The sequence below is a fragment of the Cyrtonyx montezumae genome, unplaced genomic scaffold, assembly GCF_038088225.1.
Source record: "Cyrtonyx montezumae isolate F1298 unplaced genomic scaffold, pur_monq_1.0 scaffold_5, whole genome shotgun sequence".
Taxonomy (NCBI): Eukaryota; Metazoa; Chordata; class Aves; order Galliformes; family Odontophoridae; genus Cyrtonyx; species Cyrtonyx montezumae.
In genome coordinates this window covers 15,692,313-15,711,076 of record NW_027072056.1, presented here as the reverse complement: position 1 = coordinate 15,711,076, position 18,764 = coordinate 15,692,313, and the positions used below count along the sequence as shown (strand labels likewise).

The 18,764-nt window shown below is 39.1% G+C and overlaps 1 protein-coding gene across 3 annotated transcripts in view; it reads left to right on the top strand.

The window, feature by feature from the left end:
• ATP11B (ATPase phospholipid transporting 11B (putative)) overlaps window positions 1-18,764 on the top strand; it is a 52,043-nt gene extending 33,279 nt beyond the window's left edge. The window contains exons 24-31 of one of the 3 annotated variants that reach the window (XM_065748351.1): window positions 648-775; window positions 1,486-1,624; window positions 4,233-4,298; window positions 4,455-4,558; window positions 5,104-5,269; window positions 7,724-7,809; window positions 14,802-14,935; window positions 18,420-18,508. In XM_065748351.1, the coding sequence (XP_065604423.1) occupies window positions 648-775; window positions 1,486-1,624; window positions 4,233-4,298; window positions 4,455-4,558; window positions 5,104-5,269; window positions 7,724-7,809; window positions 14,802-14,904 (792 nt within the window). In that variant the 3' untranslated portion in view covers window positions 14,905-14,935; window positions 18,420-18,508. Of the gene's footprint in view, window positions 1-647; window positions 776-1,485; window positions 1,625-4,232; window positions 4,299-4,454; window positions 4,559-5,103; window positions 5,270-7,723; window positions 7,810-14,801; window positions 16,021-18,419 lie in introns of those variants that run through there. The other 2 variants (XM_065748350.1, XM_065748349.1) reach the window with 2 other exon arrangements.

Here is an 18,764-nt window from a genome sequence, read left to right as displayed (position 1 = left end):
CCAATTTGGATGTTGATGCAACTGTCAGAATTCAGTAAATGGCTGTTGTTTCTTTTCCTTCAGAGACATTGTATATCAGTAGTGGTTTGTGTTATTTTTGCCTGTATCTTTCAAGTCTGATTGCTTGAAATCTGACTGCTGTGCTTCTGTTTCCTGTACTAAGATGTAATTGTGTGTATGATTATGTATAACTATTTCTGATGCAAATAACTCTTTCATTACCTGTTCTCTGAAGGAGTAGAAAAGAGTTTGCTTCACCATAGGATTAAATTTGGTGCTATTAATTCTAAAAATCTCCCATATAGTACAATGCAACTTCCTTGTAGCTGTTTGATTTACTTTGAGAGTACTTTAAGAAGGTTTTAAAGCTTTAAGCTTCTGTATGTTTTATCCATGCTATTGAAAAATTGAATTTCTGCATGGAAAAGATTGACTACAGGGAGCTCCACAGATTCACAGACAAATATCCAGCTTATTTTTTTCTCTTTGACAGCTTGATGTTACTAAATGGTCACATAAAAACAGCTTGTTTTCCTACTTAGTAATAAATTCATGTGTCTTAATGATCTGTTGTACCTGTTGATTATAGTAAATGTGAACAACTTATTTTCTTTTTGTCTCAAAGTAATCTTTATTTCCATTTTCAGACTCTCTATGACAGTGTATACCTGACTTTGTATAATATTTGTTTCACTTCCTTGCCTGTCCTCATCTACAGTCTTTTTGAACAGCATGTGCACCCGCATGTATTGCAGAGTAAACCCGTGCTGTATCGGTACGTATACCCGACGTGTTGCAGCAGCAGCACGTGGTTTAGAACAACAGTGGCATCTGCAGAAATCTGAACTTGCTGCTGTGCTTTTATCTGTAGTTTATGCAGTATTTGGTAACTATCTTCAAGGAATTATAAAAACTAGAGTTTTAAGCATATTTTTATGTTACTGGGAGGGGGTTGAGTACCTGTTCAGCTTACATGATGAATAGCCTTCTCCTCCACACTGTTAAGGAACCACTGCAGAATGTCTAAGAGGGAAAGCTGTTTCCTGTAGAATTAGGTATCCTCCCAGTGGTAGCATGTTGTACTGCATACTGCTTATCGGAGAAGAAAGTACATTATTTTGGGGGATGTCTCTTAGTTTACCTCTTTTCCTGAAGGTCTTCGAAACAGGACAGTGGGCAAGTATCAGGAGATCTGAGTATTTCTTCTAGCAATTCTGCCTCTATGAAGGAGAATTCTAGTGTGTATTAGTTTTAATTTGACTCATAAATACAGTTGCCATTGGTGATCCCTGCATAAGCAAAGGCAGCTCTGAGTTCTTTTTTGACCATGATTTACTCTTTTTTTCCCTTAAGTCAGCATCCATTAACCACATCTTGTTGCAGTTGAACATTACATTTATTTAAAGCAGTAACAGTCATGTAGTATAAATAGCTGATGGATTATATAACAACAATCTAAAATCCAAAATCCATTTGTTCTTGCAGAGACATCAGTAAAAATGCTCATCTTGGGTATAAACCATTTCTTTATTGGACCATCTTGGGCTTCTTGCATGCATTTGTTTTCTTTTATGGCTCGTATCTTCTAATGGGAGAAGACACTTCATTGCTGGGAAATGGCCAGGTAAATTATCATTAGATTATTCCATCGTTGTATCTTCTAGTGATATTTTTTGTTTTGTTTTTTGGGGGTTTTTGTTTGTTTTGTTTGTTTGTTTTTGCAAAACCTCAGAAAAAAATCAGAAGAGCCTGATATATTTATGCAGTTCATAGAATCAGAAATCAGTTTCCTTGCTGTTCTTCACGTGTGCTATCAAGATTTATATTTCTTACAGTGGGGAAACTGTAAGGCTTGGCAGAAATCATGTGTCCGTGAAGAACAGCTCTTTCAAGATAAAAAAAAAAATGTTATGGTCATCTTATTTTTTTTTTAAACTGCTTTTGTGCTAATTATTTAATAAGCAAGAACTTTATTCACAATTACTTTTGAGTAGGATTTAATTGCATTATCAACCAGTATTTTTTTCTTGGGCATCGGTTATAAAACTTGGCAACTTGCAGATTTCAGCCTGTGTTAAATCTCCTGAAAATGCATTGTTTAACTGTTTTTTAGTTGAAGTAAATAGTTTAAGACAAGAATTAACTTAATGAAACCATCAGATACTAAATTTATCCCTTGTGTTTTAATGATGTGAAAGTTAAGAGGAAAAGCCATGATAAAAAAACCAAACTAGCCAAAAGCAGACAAAACAAAACCCACTAAACCTTCAAATGAAACCATTGCAATTCTGTTTCTTCATTTCTCCAGTTCATTAGCCCAGGCTGGAACAATTCTGGCTTTCTCAAAATAACTGTTAGGAGGAGCAGTCCAAAAAGATACGTTTCTGTCCTTATGCCATTCTTACTACTGAAATGCTCTTAGTCATCATTGGTGGAGTTGCAAGTTGTGGCACCTGGTTCAAAAAGAGCGTTTTGCTGTCTTCACTTTGGTCATAGGGCAGAGCTTAGGAAGGAAAAATAATTTCCATGTAATGATGAACAGGCAGTGGTCAGAAATTGAATTGAGTGACTAGAATCAGAGGCAGTCAAGGGCAAGAGAAACCTGCATGCTGCTGAAGCAAGAAATCATCACTTCACACGTGTGGCAAAGTACAGAATCAGTACAAGGCAATAAGCCAGCAGTAGCATTATTTTTTCATTCTGAATTCCCAGTTTAGAGCCAATCACAACAGAAGAGATTGTACCTAATTTGCTCGTGGTGGTTGTTTCTTAGGCTTACATCAACACGTTTTGCAACAACTTGATCTTTTAGTTCTTTTTTTCTCCCCCCTTTTCCATGCTGTGCATGTCGTCAGATATTGAAACCTAACAGGCAAATGGTAAGAGTTTAGAAGAGGAGGAGATACAAAATATTGTATCTGTTACTTCACAGGATTAAAGGATGCAGCATCAACAGTGTAACTGTGTTCAAAAATAAAATGGTGGCAAGAATCTGTTCAGTTTGCATTGTAACTCTGTGACCTTTTTAGAGCAGTGTCAGCAAAGACACTTTCTTTCACAGGTCATTCAGAAGCAGTAGTCTAATTTTATTTTCAGATTGTCATGGCAACAATTAGTGGAAAGCATGCTGTTAAATGCTTCATCTTTGCTTTTCACACCAAGGTCTGACTTAACTTTTTCCCATGTATAAAAATGGCAGAAGCAGTTGTGAGATCTGTGATTGTTGGGATATGTGTATATATATATTTGCCAGAGCTCTGTAACAAGGACTACAACTGTGCCAGTTTCTGTTTCATGACCCTGTGCTGTACTGACCAATCAAATCGAGGATGATTTTGATTGCCTGTCTGCATGTGGTCCCTTTGTCCTTGCTTAGGTTGCTACTGGTATTTACCAATACTGAGGTTGAGAGTTTGTTCATTTCCAGTATATCAAAAATAGCTGTGAGAAAGCAGTGTGTGATACAGCATCAAGGCTGCTTGCAAAAGCAGAGTAGCTGGATCTGTGGAGAACGGCAGTGTGCACCTGAGCAGCATGTGGGCAAACAGATGACAAACTCCACATCCCTGCTTGGTATTGGAGCTGAGATTTTGTCGTTGTAGAACTTGTTCAGAGTTTTGATGGTTTAATGTGCGTGGGCAACAGAATACAGAAGTGGCAGATACAGTGTCTTGGAGTTTAAGCTTTATTTTGTGTTCCTTAGCCTTGAAACAAAGTGTCTTTACCATTTTCTTTGAAAAATAGAATGGCACCATTATTTTTGAATTGTACAAATGTGCTTGGGAGAAATGTCAGATTTCAGGTGATGCTGCATGTTGAAAACTGTCTGAAAATGTTTAAGACCTAAGTGTTCTGCACTTAAGTCAAAGCGAATACCTTCTGCCCAGTATTTGTTTCTGTTCAGATGCTTACATTTAATTGATCCATTTGGTGCTTTATCCTATCATACCATGCAACTATTTTTGTTTTTCTTCATCATTCACGTAGGATTTGTGGTGATCTGTTTTGAACCAGGAAGGAAGATGACTTGTGGATCGTTAACTTTGCTCTTATCATAAGCTGAATTTTTTGTTGTAGTTTGTGTCGCATCCTTCTTAGTTTTTCATCTTTAGTAAAATCATAAGCTTCTGTCCACAGTTTTGTTTCATTAATATAGCCGATCTGAGAAAAATCTTAACTTACCACTGGTGCTGTCAGCTCACCTTTGATGTTTTGCCTTGCTCTTTTCTTAGATGTTTGGAAACTGGACGTTTGGTACTTTGGTCTTCACCGTTATGGTTATAACGGTTACGATGAAGGTATGTCACTGCACTCCCTTCTCTTGTGTGCTTTAGAAAAGTACTCAGGTGTAACACAAGTGCAGTTCATAGCATGTTTGAATGAGTTCAGGCCAGCATTTGTCATTTTCTGTAAGGGGGAATTGAGGAAATGCACTGAAGCTCTCGTTTTTTCAGATGGCGCTGGAAACTCACTTCTGGACGTGGATAAACCATTTTGTTACTTGGGGTTCCATTGTGTTTTATTTCATATTCTCCTTATTTTATGGGGGAATTATCTGGTGAGTGATTTTCTTTTTCTCTTCCAAACTACAGCACACGAGATAGGTAAAGTCATGAAAGAACACTAAGTATTATGTTCTGTTGTGTTGCTCTGAATTTTGTGATAGATGTTGAAAACCAAATTTTCTAAACCTACAGAGGCCAATTGCTTTTGGTGATTCTTCTAGAAATGGCAGCCGTGCTGCTTAAGGTATCGTGCTTAGGAACAGGAATTGTCTGACAGCCTGTGATTGTTAGGGCATTTTTATTTATAAGAAGCTCATAGAATTCTTAACAGGCAAATGCTTGCAATAGAAATGATGTGCTGCTGTTTGAATCAGTGAAGTGATGTGTTTGTACTTGAATTTTGGGGTATTAGAGGTCACTTTCCTCCAAAGTTCTGTTCCCTCCAGTGTTCTTTTGCAGGCTGAGTCCAAGAGACTGCTGATCTTGGCAGTGTATGGTTGTAACTTGTATCCTCAGAGACTTACTGCTTGCCTGTCTGTATTGTACTTTGGTTTCTAGAAGTTCCCTTTAGTAATATCCACTTCTTTTAACTTCTCAGGCCATTTTTACATACCCAGGATATGTACTTTGTATTTGTTCAACTGTTGTCAAGTGGTTCTGCTTGGTTTGCCATCATACTCATAGTAGTTGCTTGTTTGTTTCTTGATGTTGTGAAGAAAGTGCTGTACAGGCATCTACAACCAACAAGTACCGAAAAAGCTCAGGTAATGTTACGCTTTTATATCCAACTTGGTCAGTATGTGAAAGAACACACTTTAAAATCTCTTCTGTATGCTCACTGCCTTCCTGTGATATTTTATTATCCTCTTATGTTGCTGCCATCTTTAATGTATGGGTGAGTGTTCTCATTTCAAAAGATAAATTTTAATTCAGAATTACTGAAATGAGGGCACAATTTTACAATAAGTTAAAGCTTAAGTAATCAATACATTGATAATAGTAAACGTAGAGGGCTCGTTCAGTCTTTTGCATGTTTATTATGTGTAAGAGGATTAGGAACTTTCTTGTACTTCTTTAAAGATGATAACTTCTTTTTGTATAGGTATTAGAAGCTCTCTTAGAATGTAATTGACACTGAATAGTTTTTAAGATGTTGATGAAAACAATTTTAGATATTACTTCAGTAGAACTTGTTTTAATTAATTTCTTATCATGCCATACGTAACCATGTATTTGATTACTGATTATGTATTTATAGGTAATTACTGATGTGACATTACATAAACTCATTGATGAGGCCTGAATAGATACTGCGATCACAATCTCCCTCCTGCCAACACAGGGCACAAAAACTCCCCAAAATCATTCCTGTTAAAGTTAGATAGAAATCTCATTCATATTTCAGTGTTTTTCTTCTTTTTAGTGGCAGTACAGTTAAGACTTCGTCTTGACCCACAGTTGTTCTCTCTGCTTTTAGTTTTCAGCACGTTCTTTTTGTATACATTTTCTGATAACTGGGAAATTCTTCTGTTAATGTTTTTTTGTTTGTTTTATTCACACTTCGGTTTGAGATCAAGTTAACTCACTCTCTGATACAGGTTGAACTTGAATCTTTTGAGGGGGAAAAACAGTTTACTTTCTATCACTACATATGTCAGCGCCAAGTATGGACATGATGAGTCCCTCAGCTGTATTCAGCTTACTAAGTGATATATTTTAACCTGTTGTGTTGGGCATCTTTTTTACCTGCAAGTGTTTGTTCTTTTCTTCCACATCGTTGCTGAGAGGTTGAACAGCACAGGGAGCTTATAAAAAAGCATCCTGTTCTGAAACCTGTTTTTAGGCTTTAGGCTGTTTAACGTGTGCCATACTGATCTTTGTGGTGTGCTAGTTGCTTTAATACGAGTGATGTTGAGCTATGTACCATAGAGAGCTTTTCATTGTGTTGCATCAGTACTGTTAACTTTAGTGTCTAACCTTTAAATTACTTTGATGTGAGTGTATTTTGATTTACTTAAATTGTGTTGCCCTGCCCGTGATCATTTGTGTTTAGAAACATCTACCTGAGGCATTCCTATGCTGAGGCCCTGTAGCTAGCCAAATACCCCATTAGTCCTTTTTCAGAGCTGGAATACTGGCTGCTTTTTTCACTCTAGGAATTTAATAGCTGAAATCTGAGGTAGATAATGATGAGCTTTTTGAAAACTGCTCAGGTAGACCTGGTAAGACTTTTGATTGCATGTTGGATATAAGAGAACATGGGTAATTGCTTACCTTACCCCTTGTGTTATCTCCCATCCTTCTCCCCCAACAAACAAAACTTATTGCAGTGATTGAACACTTGCCATTTCCTTCCTGTGCTTCAGCTGTTTCCATTTGGCAGCTTATCATTATGATTGTTGAAGTACTTGTATTGAAAAACAAAACTCTCAATTTTTTTCCCCTGGCCTTATCCATGTACTTCTTACTGCACTCCATGTTCTGGATCTATTCTAAAAAATTATTGTTTTGTGTCACAGTCATTTTGAGAAAAAAAAAAATCAGTGTTTTCTGTAGGCTTAGCATCAGTTGACTTCTGTAGCAGGATGGGCTTAGTGAGTTCTGCCTTTCCCAATGGGCTTAGTGTGCATGCATGGTTTGTGGGTTTTTTCTTTGTTTTGGTTCTTATTGGGGATATGTGGGTGGGTCTTTTTGTTGTTGATTTGTTTGTTTTAACTCCTTTCTTTCTTTCTTTCTTTTTTATTTTTTACTAACCTTAAAGATAATTCATCCTATTATGTTTGATGTTGATCTGTTGCCCTTCGGTCCGTTACCCTGTTCTGGGTAACTTCTGACTATAGTTCTGTTCTTTTCTGACTATAGCAAGTAGGAGGAAGTGGACAGTAAGGACAGTCTGAATCAAAATGTAAATCTTGGGGTAAATATAAATCACAGCACTATTAAGGAGAGAAGGTAATAATGAGTAAAGATCCCAGGTAAAGTATAGTCGTGTAAGTTCATCGACAGAATGAAAGTGGGGAGTACTTACGTGTGGTTCTCCCAAATGTTATCTGGCTGTGATGACCCCAGGAATTGTCCTACAGGTACCAGGCGTGTGCTTCTGTATATAACGTGTATTCCACTTAAATAACAATGTCTTGTCCTATGTCTTTTTCTTAGAAAATTGCCACTGCTACTGACTGACATGTATGTTCCATCCCTTCTCTGTCCACCTGTAGATGTACTCCAACAGAGTTGCTTTAAGTGACGAGTTCATCGCACTGCAGCCATTGTCCAGGGCAAGGAATCAGCTGAGCAAAATTAGGTAGAGTAGGAGGGACAGTTCCTCATCAACTCTTATGCATGCTGAAGGTGAACTAACAGTGCTGAGAGAGATGGAAAGAGGCATGAATGTTAGTGGGTTGAGAGGGCAGTATCTATATAGTGCAGATACATTGAGTTTGGTATATTTTTTCGGCTTTGCTCTGTGTTTTTTGAGCCAAATGCTTCTCCTTAGTAGCATGTTGGGCGTGCTTTGTTCTTAGGAAAAAACATCCTTAGCATGATGCTCAGCTGTCAGAATACAGACCTAGCTCTTCTTGCATCCATTTTGAAATAACTGCAGTTTCTAGCATGTTTACAATGCTTTTAATTTCTTCATGATCAAAATTAACAGTGCTTTTTGCATGTCAGAATAATTTCAGCTTCATAAGCCCGTGAGAGAAAGATCCATATACTGCAAGCAGCAGTTCAGTGCAAGTCATTTGCCCGTTTTAATTTGCTTTCACTTGTGTTGAAAGCGCAGGAAATGTTTTTGGTTTGGGTGCCTATACACACTTGTGCAGCTAAGGCTCTTTGTGTTTGTTCTGCGCCTCTATAAAGTGAGTGTTGGTTGTTTTCAATGTGTTACGGATACGTGTTCTCAGACATTTGCATACCAAATCCTAGAAAATTACTCGAGCAAAGGGTAAAGCGTATGTGTGTGGCAGAATTCAGTCTGTGAAACACTGTCAAGAAATGATTCTCGGTCTGAAACATTCTGACACACAGTAATGCCTGAACCCGTTTGTATTACCCACGCTTATCTACGTCTCCAGTCCATGGTAAGCAACAATGCAGGGAACTGATTTCTTAGTGGGAGCATCGGGCTGCGTTTCGGGGCATTGGTTCCCGTTTGCTTAAATGAAGGAAAGCAGAAGAAATGTGTTGTAAGAGTTTAACAGTTAACTGAAACAATGGAAGTCCTTTAGGAGGAGGAGAGGGATAAGAAAGGAAAAGCTTTGCATTTCTTCAGTGTACAGTGCCTTTGCTGGAGAAATGTGAAGTGGTCATTCTGTACAAATTTTTCACTAACAGGTTTAACTGTTATGTGAAACACAACAGGAGTTCTGCCACTTCGATTGCTGAACGCCCCAGGGAGGCAGTGTTTTTGAATCTAGGCTTACTAGGTTTAAAGCAGAAGCAAAACCTGCAGTATAACTACCTCTTCAACATCAGTAAACTTCACAAATATACTGGAGGTTCCTCTGCACAAACATTTTTTCATGTCATCTCCTTTAATTCGTGGTTTGTAATACAAATAATCAATTTTTTAAAACTTTGGACCAAATCAATGTCCAGTGTGCTTGTTTTCTTTCTGGGTTATTAAAGTGAATGATGTCTGCATCAAAGGTTTTGCAACGAAAGATCCTGTTAAACTTTTCAGAACAAAGTACATTAGTGAGCAACTAGAGGGTGAAGGAAAAATCAAGCTGTCAAAGAATGCAGCACGGTAGTTATCATTTAAAAGTAGGTGGACTCTTGCTAATTGAAGGCATTTTCTTTGTACTGCCTTAGGGAAGAGTTGGAAAAAAATGAATATGAGACATTGTTTCATCCATGAGTAACAAATAGCCACATAAATCCAGTTCTCTTGTGCATATGGTCTTTTAAACTGAGTATCTAGTATGAGGTACCAAAAAAGCAAGCGCAGTCTCACACTGCCAGTAGAAGTTACAGCGGGCAACGAGATAAAGTAAGGACTTTGGTTTCTCTAGTTCTTTATTAGAAGTCTCCAGATAAAATTCAGAAGCCACTACATGAATCCTTGCTTTAAGGGAAAACCAATTAATAGATAAAAACCACTCGATTCACCGTACCGAGGAAGAACCAATTTGGTGTGAAGATATGGTTTGGTTTTTGTGGTGTCCATGGCAGCTGGTTTCCAGAAGCAGCAGAGCACAGAAAGCAAGGCAAGCTGCAGGAATGGGAAACAAAGCAGCTGCTCGGTGAGGGCTGTGGGAAGTGGCTGGTGGTCACAGCTCATTTGTGTGTGTGCCCTCTCAGTAGCTGCAGCCTTTCTGACTGCAGATTGCATGTGGATCGATGAACACATTTGGGTAGTTCTTTGTGTTGCTTAAGACCTCACTGTAGTGCCAGGTTTAACTGACTTATGCCTCATTTTGCAAATGTGCTCGCTGTTCTGATGATACACCAACAGAACAGTTTACAAATGAACACTGATGTGTGATGCTATCATCAGTTTTTATGTGAATAGAAAATGAGGAGAAAAAAGATGGAGTTTACAAGAACAGTCATGGTGTACACAAAGCTGAGTTGGTGTGTGAGGGCTGTATGTACATGTGCCGTGTCTCTGTGCTTTATAAGAGCTGACAGAAAAGTTCTGCCACATGAGACGTGTTGCTCGGGTGCACGTTCTCACTGTAGCCACTGATGGGATTAACTGTCTTTGTAGAGTTTTTGCACTTTGCGTTTCAGCAGTGAATTACAGGGAGATAAAAATCATAGGCAAGATTTTTAATTGCAGGGGAAAATGTCTTGCAGGAAAGACTGTCGATGCATAACATTTTATCTAGGGCTCTCAAACTGTAGCACTGACCTTAGCACAGCCAAGGCTGTGTTTTTCCCCATCTGCAACTCTATTGTTGCCATTTTCCTTTCATTTCCATATAGATCTGCTTACTTTAGTTGTCTGTGATCTAACTCCTGGCCCTGGCTTTAGGGCCTTCATTTCTTGTCTGTATTTTTCACCACTAGTTGCTGTTATGTATTATTTCTCCCTAAACAGCTGTCGTATCAGATCCAGACCAGCTGTGTAAGATCAGAGCAGGAAGTTTTCCATTTCTTCATGTTTGCTGAGCTTTGGCTGGTGTGTGAGCTCTTCCTTTACAGGTTTGTCAGTTGTTAGCACAGATCAGTGCTGGTCTGTGGGCTAATCCACGGAGCCAGTCATAGTGAGAAGGAATAAGAAAGAGATTATTTCTTACTTATCTTCAGTCACATCTGTACTTCACCTGTAGATATATTTTTCTAATTCTTTGAATCAAGCAAACTTACAAATAATTTATTGACTTATTTCAAAAAGGTAAAGAACAGAAAAGCTAGAAGTTTGAAACCGTAAGTGACAGCAAACTTGTTAGATGTCATTGCTCGTGTTTTCTCTTAAAATTCTAAAGCTCTCTAATTGTTTGGTGTTCTCATACATAACATGTTATAGGTTAAAAACAAAAAGAAATAAATGAGAGAATTGAGTTTCAGCTTACTTGTGGAATGGTAATAGCCATGCCATAGATCTTCTGTGAGGTCTGTGTGGCATCAGACATGTGGGTAGAGCAGGAAGGTGCCCTGCAGTACTGCCACCTTGGTGCACAGGGCTAGAGGTATTTCCTGAGCGTATTTCAGCGTGATGAAGTAAGTGTTCAGTTGACATGTCTGTCATGTGGCATGCAGAACACCCTGTAATAAGATGAGCAAACTGAAATGATCCTTTCTGTTGGAAAGGGAGAACAACTAAACCTTATTCTGAAACGGAAATCTGAAAACGTGAAATAGATTTCAGGTTCATTGCGATTCCCTTTCTGTAGCCTGTGCTGCCCATAAATACCAACCTTTTCTCATACTTGTGCACCAGTAAAGTGTTTGAGTTACCAGTTTAACTCAAAACCAGTTCTGTGTAAATGTGCCCTGTTCTCCAGAACAGATCTGTGAAATGAAAGTTCCTGTATAAAAATGGTAACTGTTGTAAAGTGATGCAAGCGTGACTCTTGATAAGATTTGTTGCTTTTCTGTCCTTCTAGATGGAAGAAGATAAGGGTTCAGTCAGCTCAGCATGTGACTTTGCTGAAAGCAAGCACAGAGGGGAGGACGATAGGCAACTGCTAGATCCATCTAGCCTGCAGGACAGTTCTTACGTTCACTAGGTAGTACTCCCACTCTACCCTACTGTGTGTGTATATTTATTTTTATCTATCATTCTATGGACAGTCATGGAGCCATCTCCAAAATACCCATATTTTTGCTATCTACAAGAAAATTTACATCACAAAATGTGGGTTTGATTTTCTTTTTCAAATGAAATCTTTCTTTACTTCAGCATTTCAACTTTTTGATTTATTACATGAAACAGTCCATTATCACATCAAGTATTATGTTACTGTGATCCCAAAACTTAACTTATGAAAAGGCTTTATTTCCAGCCCAAATACGAAAAACGTCAGGTATTTTTTCACGTGTTAATTTGGTAAGCTTTGACTCTCCTGCCTTTTATTTCCTCTGGGTGCATTTCAGGTCTTTGGAGATTTATTATGCTTTGCTGCATTACCATGCCAGGTCCTACAGAGAGGAAAGCGAGGAAAGAGACTCTTTACCATGATATATCTTCCTTCCATACAGCGGGCATAAATACAAAAATCCACGTTCACCAGGCACTCATACACGTCTACACACAGAATGTATTTTGTGTCCTTAACGCTTGCCCAGCATTACTTTACACTTCAGTGTGGATTTGATAGAACAGGAGTGTGTGAAGGCTGTGTAAAGCCACATTTGTTTGTTGTTTGGTTTTAAAGGATAATATCAGCTGTTCCACAAATGATAGTTCAAGCACGATCCTAGCTGTTAGTTGGTACCTAACTTAGAATCATAGAATGGTTTGGGTTGGAGGGGACCTTTAAGATCCTCTCTTTCCACCCCTACTGGTATAGCAGGGGCACCTCCCATAGACCAGGCCGTTCATAGCCCAGTGCTCAAAACTTGAGGAGAGCAAAGGAGGCTCTACTGAAGAGGCGTGAGCATTCCTCTAAAGTCCAGAACTGAAGGCTCTCTTCTTGAGAACTGGTTCGTGTGAGTCTTGGTTCCATTTTGTGCCCCTCTTTTAATGACATCTGGAACTGCTCTCTGTCAGGACTTCTGAAACCTTAAGGGAAGGAATGTTGAGAATTTGTTCCGCATTGCAGTGTACATGAAGTGATGATCACTGTATGTGTGCAGCAAGAAGCTTGCTTTCTTAGCTTCTACCTGGAATTCCTTCTGCTCCGTGTAATTTATTGTTGGACACTCAGAGAGCACAGCATGAAATTGCTGTGAAGGTTGTATTTGCTTTCACTGCAATGCTGTGAGTTATGCTGTTCTAATCATGGTATCTTCTGTGACAGTACAGTTGTGAATAGATGCAGTGGTCATCAAATAAGGGAATTTAGGGACTCGAGCCCTGCATTTTATTTTTGTTTTAACAAAAAAAACTGTCAGTGGCAATGCTTCTGCTCCTGTCTCTCAGGTATTTACAGAAGTTCACTGCCTTAGTACATGTTAACATTATGTCCAGAAGACCTCCAGAATGAGTGGGAGTACTGACTGCACTTCTTTTTCTATGGCCTCTCACCTATGGCAACTGAATCAAAGGTTTCCTTTTGTAGTACTTCACAGAATCGCAGAACTGTAGGGGTTGGAAGGGACCTCTAGAGATCATTGAGTCCAGCCTTCCTTCCAGAGCAGCTCCCTAGCCCAGGTTGCACAGGTAGGCGTGTTGCTTTCTGTAAGGTGACGTAACTGCAGACCTTCCTTGAAGTGTGATGGTGCATGGTGTGACAGGAAGGGTCCTGGAAGGATCGTGGGGAGTGTAGAACGGAGCTGAGAAAGGGGTAAGTGTAGGAAATAATGCATGGTGGCCCCATTTCTGCTTGTGTGCCCCTCCCTCTTTGTTCTAGAAGTTGTTTTTATTCCTCTTGGATTTCCGAAAGTCTTCTGTTTCTTTTGGCATCTTCTTTCTAGAATAGGAACTGTTCAGTTGTGAAACACTGATCCATCCAGTTGTCTGTTTTGTGCAGGGTTAGGAAGGAAGGTGTGCGCTCCTAGCAAGCCATTCTGAGATCAAACTGAGGTGCTTTGCTTTCCTCCAGTACTTTAAACAAGTGCAGGTGGTGTGAAAGAAATTGGGGCTTTGGTTTCCCAAGTCAGACGTAACAGCCAGTGATGTTTTGTCACACAGTGAAAAGTTGGGGAATGTTCTGAAAAGTGAGCTGTGCTCTGCCATAGGTTAAGGCCTTCTCCCTGGCTCTCCTCATTCACAGGTTTGTGAGAGCAAGGTGAGAACGATGCTGAAGTTCAGCCTGCATGGTTGGTGTTTGTTTGACAGGATGCTCTCATGGAGAGCTTTTAATTAAATCAGAATCTCCACACACTGCTTCTTTGCTTTGTTTTGAAAGAAAGATGAAGTCACTTTTGGATATTCCCTACCCAGCAGTGCTGAATTTTGGTTGAATTTTAGTTCTGGTGCTCAAGGACAGTAGAGTGCACTAATAGAGAGCATTTAATGTGAACTCCTCTGCCTCTGTAATTTCTTCCATTTTGAGTCTTTCTCTCATACACTAAGAATAAAAAATAGCCCATTGTGCAGATGGTGACCGTTCCTCATACTAGCACGAGCATGACTAAGCCTTTTTAACATCAGTCTTACTTGTATTTTCACAGTATTCACAAAATCAGGAACTTGCTTTTCCTCCCAAGCCACGAGGGTACCTATGGTACTGCTAGGACCTGCCTTATTATGGGAAGTTGCATGCTGCACTGCTTGAGGAACAGTTAATACTTCTGATCACATTGCTGCACTTTATTTTGCAGCTTTGATCTGAAGCTTTCTCATGACAGATGTTTAAAAGGGAGTAGTCAGTAGTCCTGAAGCTTATATAAGTTGTGCCTCTACTGAGGTTAATCAAAGCTGGACAGTTCAAACTCCAGAGATTCGTGACAGCTCTAATACAGATAACTGCTAACCTTTAAGCAAAAATGGTTCAACAGAGTTTCCATATGCTCAGCAAGACTGAGTTTAAACCTTGGGAATATCAAAAGTTAATGTATGAAGGCACTGAGGGGGGGAAATGGTGAACATTGCTGTAGTACTTGTGTAAGACTGAAAAATATTCAGCACTCTTAACTTAATGAAAACCTGCCTTTCCTAAGTGATATCTGGTAACGTCTTTATAGATAGAATCTATAAATACTGTTGGGTTTTTAAATTTTTTTTCTTTTTTCTCTTTCTAGCTTACTGAGACAGGTTCAGGTATCAACTGCATGGACTCCATGTGCTGCTTCTCAGATGGGGAAACAGCATGCACATCTGTTAGAAGAATGCTGGAACGACTAATGGGAAGATGTAGCCCAACCCGGGTCAACAGGTGTGGAATTTCTCTCAATAGCCTTTGCTGCAGACGATTCTCCTATAAACTGGAACCTGATGAGCCTGCAGCTATAGATGCATAGCAAACCAGCTGCAGGTTTTCTTTAAGTAGGAAATGCAATGTTTTATTGTACTTTATTCATCCTCTAAGATAAGTTTCTCGCTTCTTTTTGAGAGTTTTCTTTTGGGATCGGGAGGGGGAAAAACAATTCTCAAATATTTCTGTTAAACTGTTTAGTTTGACGTAGTACAAGTCCTTGAGTTGTATCTGTCTTAATTTCTCTTGATTTTTGTACGTTCTTCTCCTTAGATAATCAAGCCTCGCTGCTGCTTTTGTTCTCCTGTTTTGTGATTTTTTATTTTTTATTTTTCACCTTCACGAATCAGGAGTTGTTTGTAAAGTCAAAAGACTTTTCCCCATGGTTCTTGATGTACAACCTCCAAATATTTGCCTTGGAGCTTGCATTACTCCTGAAGACAAACAAAAGGCTCACACCCCCTCCTTAAGTACAACTTTATTGCTATAAGGAGAGTCTTTAAATCTTTCAGCCATTGATTGATACGGAGATGAAATATTTTTGTAGTATAACTTTTATATTCTATTTCTAAAATCGGTGATGGGTGGAACGGAGCCGTCAGGTTCTGAGAATTTTAAAGTTTTGTTTTTTTCTGTTCTGGAAGGTATATTGTCAAAGTCATATGTGCCATTCCAAAGTCTGTGCTAAACTAATCTTTTCCTTCACAAGCCACGTGTGAAACAAACCTCAGTGGGATAAAAGCATTTTAGAGTAATCAGATACTTTTGCTGTCTCCAATAGCAGTATTGTTCCTCAGAACTGTGGGGAAAACAGATCTCAGTAAACCTGCTTATGTGCCATCTCCCCACTTCAAAATAGACAGGGCTGTCTAATAAATCTGGAAATATTTGGGGGTAGAAATAATAAGTCTCTTGTACATCATAATCTCTCAATGCCTGAATGATACCATGGTCCTTCATTGGTCAAAAGGTAAAGCTGAAAGAGCTGCGCTTCACGCGTCCTCAAGGAAACTTCTGTTGTGTTTGAGCAACTTTGTCACTTTTAGTTAAAGATACGATATCCTTCATTCAGTATGAAATCGCTGTGTCAGCTCTGGTTTTGGTACTGACTTGTTAGCAGTGCATCCCTGTTCTGAACTCTTGTGTTGAGCATGGTGTCTGTGGTCTCAGTTGCTTTCTCTCATCTGACTCGCTCATGAAATCTATTCAGTGCATATAGGGAATGATTATGCAATATGTTTCATTCCATATGGAAAATGAACTGTTACAAATTAAGTACACTTTAATTAAACTTACTGTATAGAAGGTGAGCATGGTGTATAAAATAAACAATTTAATAGAATTTTTAATCTACAAGATGAGCATTTAATTGATCTGAAAATCAGCATTTCATCCGTAGTTGCTCTAAGCTCTTGTTTTGTTTGGGTTTGTTTTTCCTTTTTCCATTTCTCTGTAAAGCTGTGCTTTCCAAATGAGGAACTTCCCATGCTGCTTTTTAAAATGCATTGTTACGTAATCACAATTTTTTTGGTTAACATTTCTTTTTAAAGAACTTGTGTAGCTTTACAAGGTAGGTACTGAGGTATTGTTTTATTCTCTGCAGTACATTTACATCTTTACAGTTTTCTTCCCCTCAGTGTGGAACTTGCTAAAACTGTTTATTGAATATAAATCATATTTGACAGAATATCAGTCAGTTTTTGAAGTTAGCTCTTTCTCAGGTTTCTTGTCTGCTTACCTTGTCACTTTCAAATGAAGTTCCAGTTAGCCCAATGATTTTAGAACGTTTACTGCTCGCACAGACCATCCTGGTGCTGCACTGATGCCTGAAGCTCCATGCCTTTTGCTTCTGCCTCTGGTTGAAATTACCCTGAACTACTTTCTAGTTTTGCTTAATTTTCTGCGCAGAACTAGAAAGAACACATAAAAATTTTAGTCTCTCTTGCTTTCTTCAGTGACGTCAGTTCTGTCTGTATTACATCGTTACACAGAAGCTAGTGTGACAGTCAAGGTGTTACTAAAAGCCAAGGCTGTTTACGTTCTTGCCTTACAATTGCCTTACAGTAAATAAAGGCCCTTGTTTGGTTCTGCTCTCATCATATTGAGCAGTTATATGTTGAGAAGTGCTGAAGGTGCACTTAGCAAAGCTGTCTGGCAATCCACAACTGTTGGTAAAACTTAGTGCTGAGCCACTTCCACCGCACTGCGGAGCTGATGTTTCCAGAGGACCATGCAGCCCCAGTCAGGGCGGTCTCTGTGTCCTTGAGCTTCACAAAGCAGCTCCTGTTCAGCCAGGAGGCAGCTGCACGTGGCTGTGAGCGTGCTGTGGGATGAAGAGCAGTGTTCAGAATGGTGCTCATGTAGATAGGTTGCGTTCTATTCAATGCTTGTGATAATCTGTCAAGTATGATAACATGAAATCAAATATAGTATCAAATTTTCGTAGAAACTTTGATGAATCAAAGTTGTACAAATGCTTGGAGTAGAGGGCTACAGGAATATTGTAGTTACTGCTTGTGAAATGTATTCAAGTATTCTCTATAGTTTCATTCAGCAGTTAGAATATAAGACGTGTGCCATGGTGTGACAAAATGCATTTGTGTCTGCCTGTCCCATTAAAATGTCTGTTGGTTTGTCAGTCACTAAAATATTAGGAGTTCTGGATCACATTACATTCTCGTGCAGTACATTCATTGTGAGTTGTTGGCTCTCCCATGAGTGGTATTTGTGTCAAAGCACTGCATGTAAAAGTTCTGAAGAAACAGCAGATTTCTGACAGGCAAATTTTTGGAGGATGAGTTTGTTATTTTTGGATTTCCTGCTTCCCAATTGTTCATTTTTCAGCTTTTCACATACAGTCCTATAATGCTGTTCAGCTGAGAACTGTGGTTGCTCTGCAGTAGTAGAAGCAGAATCTGTCCATCTGAACACATCTGAACCCAAAGTCATGTGTCAGTTAGCTTTACAATGCCTTAAATTTTAACTTAAATTTAACAGCAAGAGTTGAAATAACCTCATGGCTGTAGGTAAGGTTTTGCCCACCTCAACTTCAGGCAGCATTTAACATCAGAGCACCAGGAAAGTGGCATACTGTGGCTGGTAGTGCATACCACAGGGCTGCGCTTGGATGTCCTTAGGCACTGAACTGCAGTGTTCTCAGTGCTTCAACGTATGTGTGCACCGTCTCTTCTTTTTTGCTTGAGGCACAGTACTAAAATTCTAGTTGTGAAGCTGTTAATTACTTAGTTGGATTTACTAATTGCAGTATACTTTCAAAGGTTAAAAAGAGTTGCAGGTGTTTACATGAAACTAATAGATAAGTCTTTTAAAGGGTTACGTGAGCCTAATCTCAGAACATTTTTATCTTTGCTTTCATAGACTTTTTTCCTCTCCTCTAGCTCGTAAGTTCCCAGTCAGCCAAACTTCTCTTTTATTGTTACTTTAGATCATGGAGTTCATCGGACCCCTTCTATGCCAACGACAGAAGCATCTTGACTCTCTCCACAATGGACTCGCCCACTTGTTAACAGGGACAATTGTAAATACCTTGTGGAAGCCAAGTGGTGCTCACGTACCTATAGCAGGTTCCGTAGCGAGTTCAGTGCTGTGTCCCTGCCCTAGACAGGACTAGTGTGACTTACGGCAGACTGGTTGTCTCGTAGCCAAGCAGAACAGTCACCCAGGCTGTATTTGCATCCAATATTTTTTCTAATGAGATCCACAGATTGCAAAATAATCTTTTTTTTTTTTTTTGTAAGAAATGCTTTTACCTCTCACCACTCCATCTCCT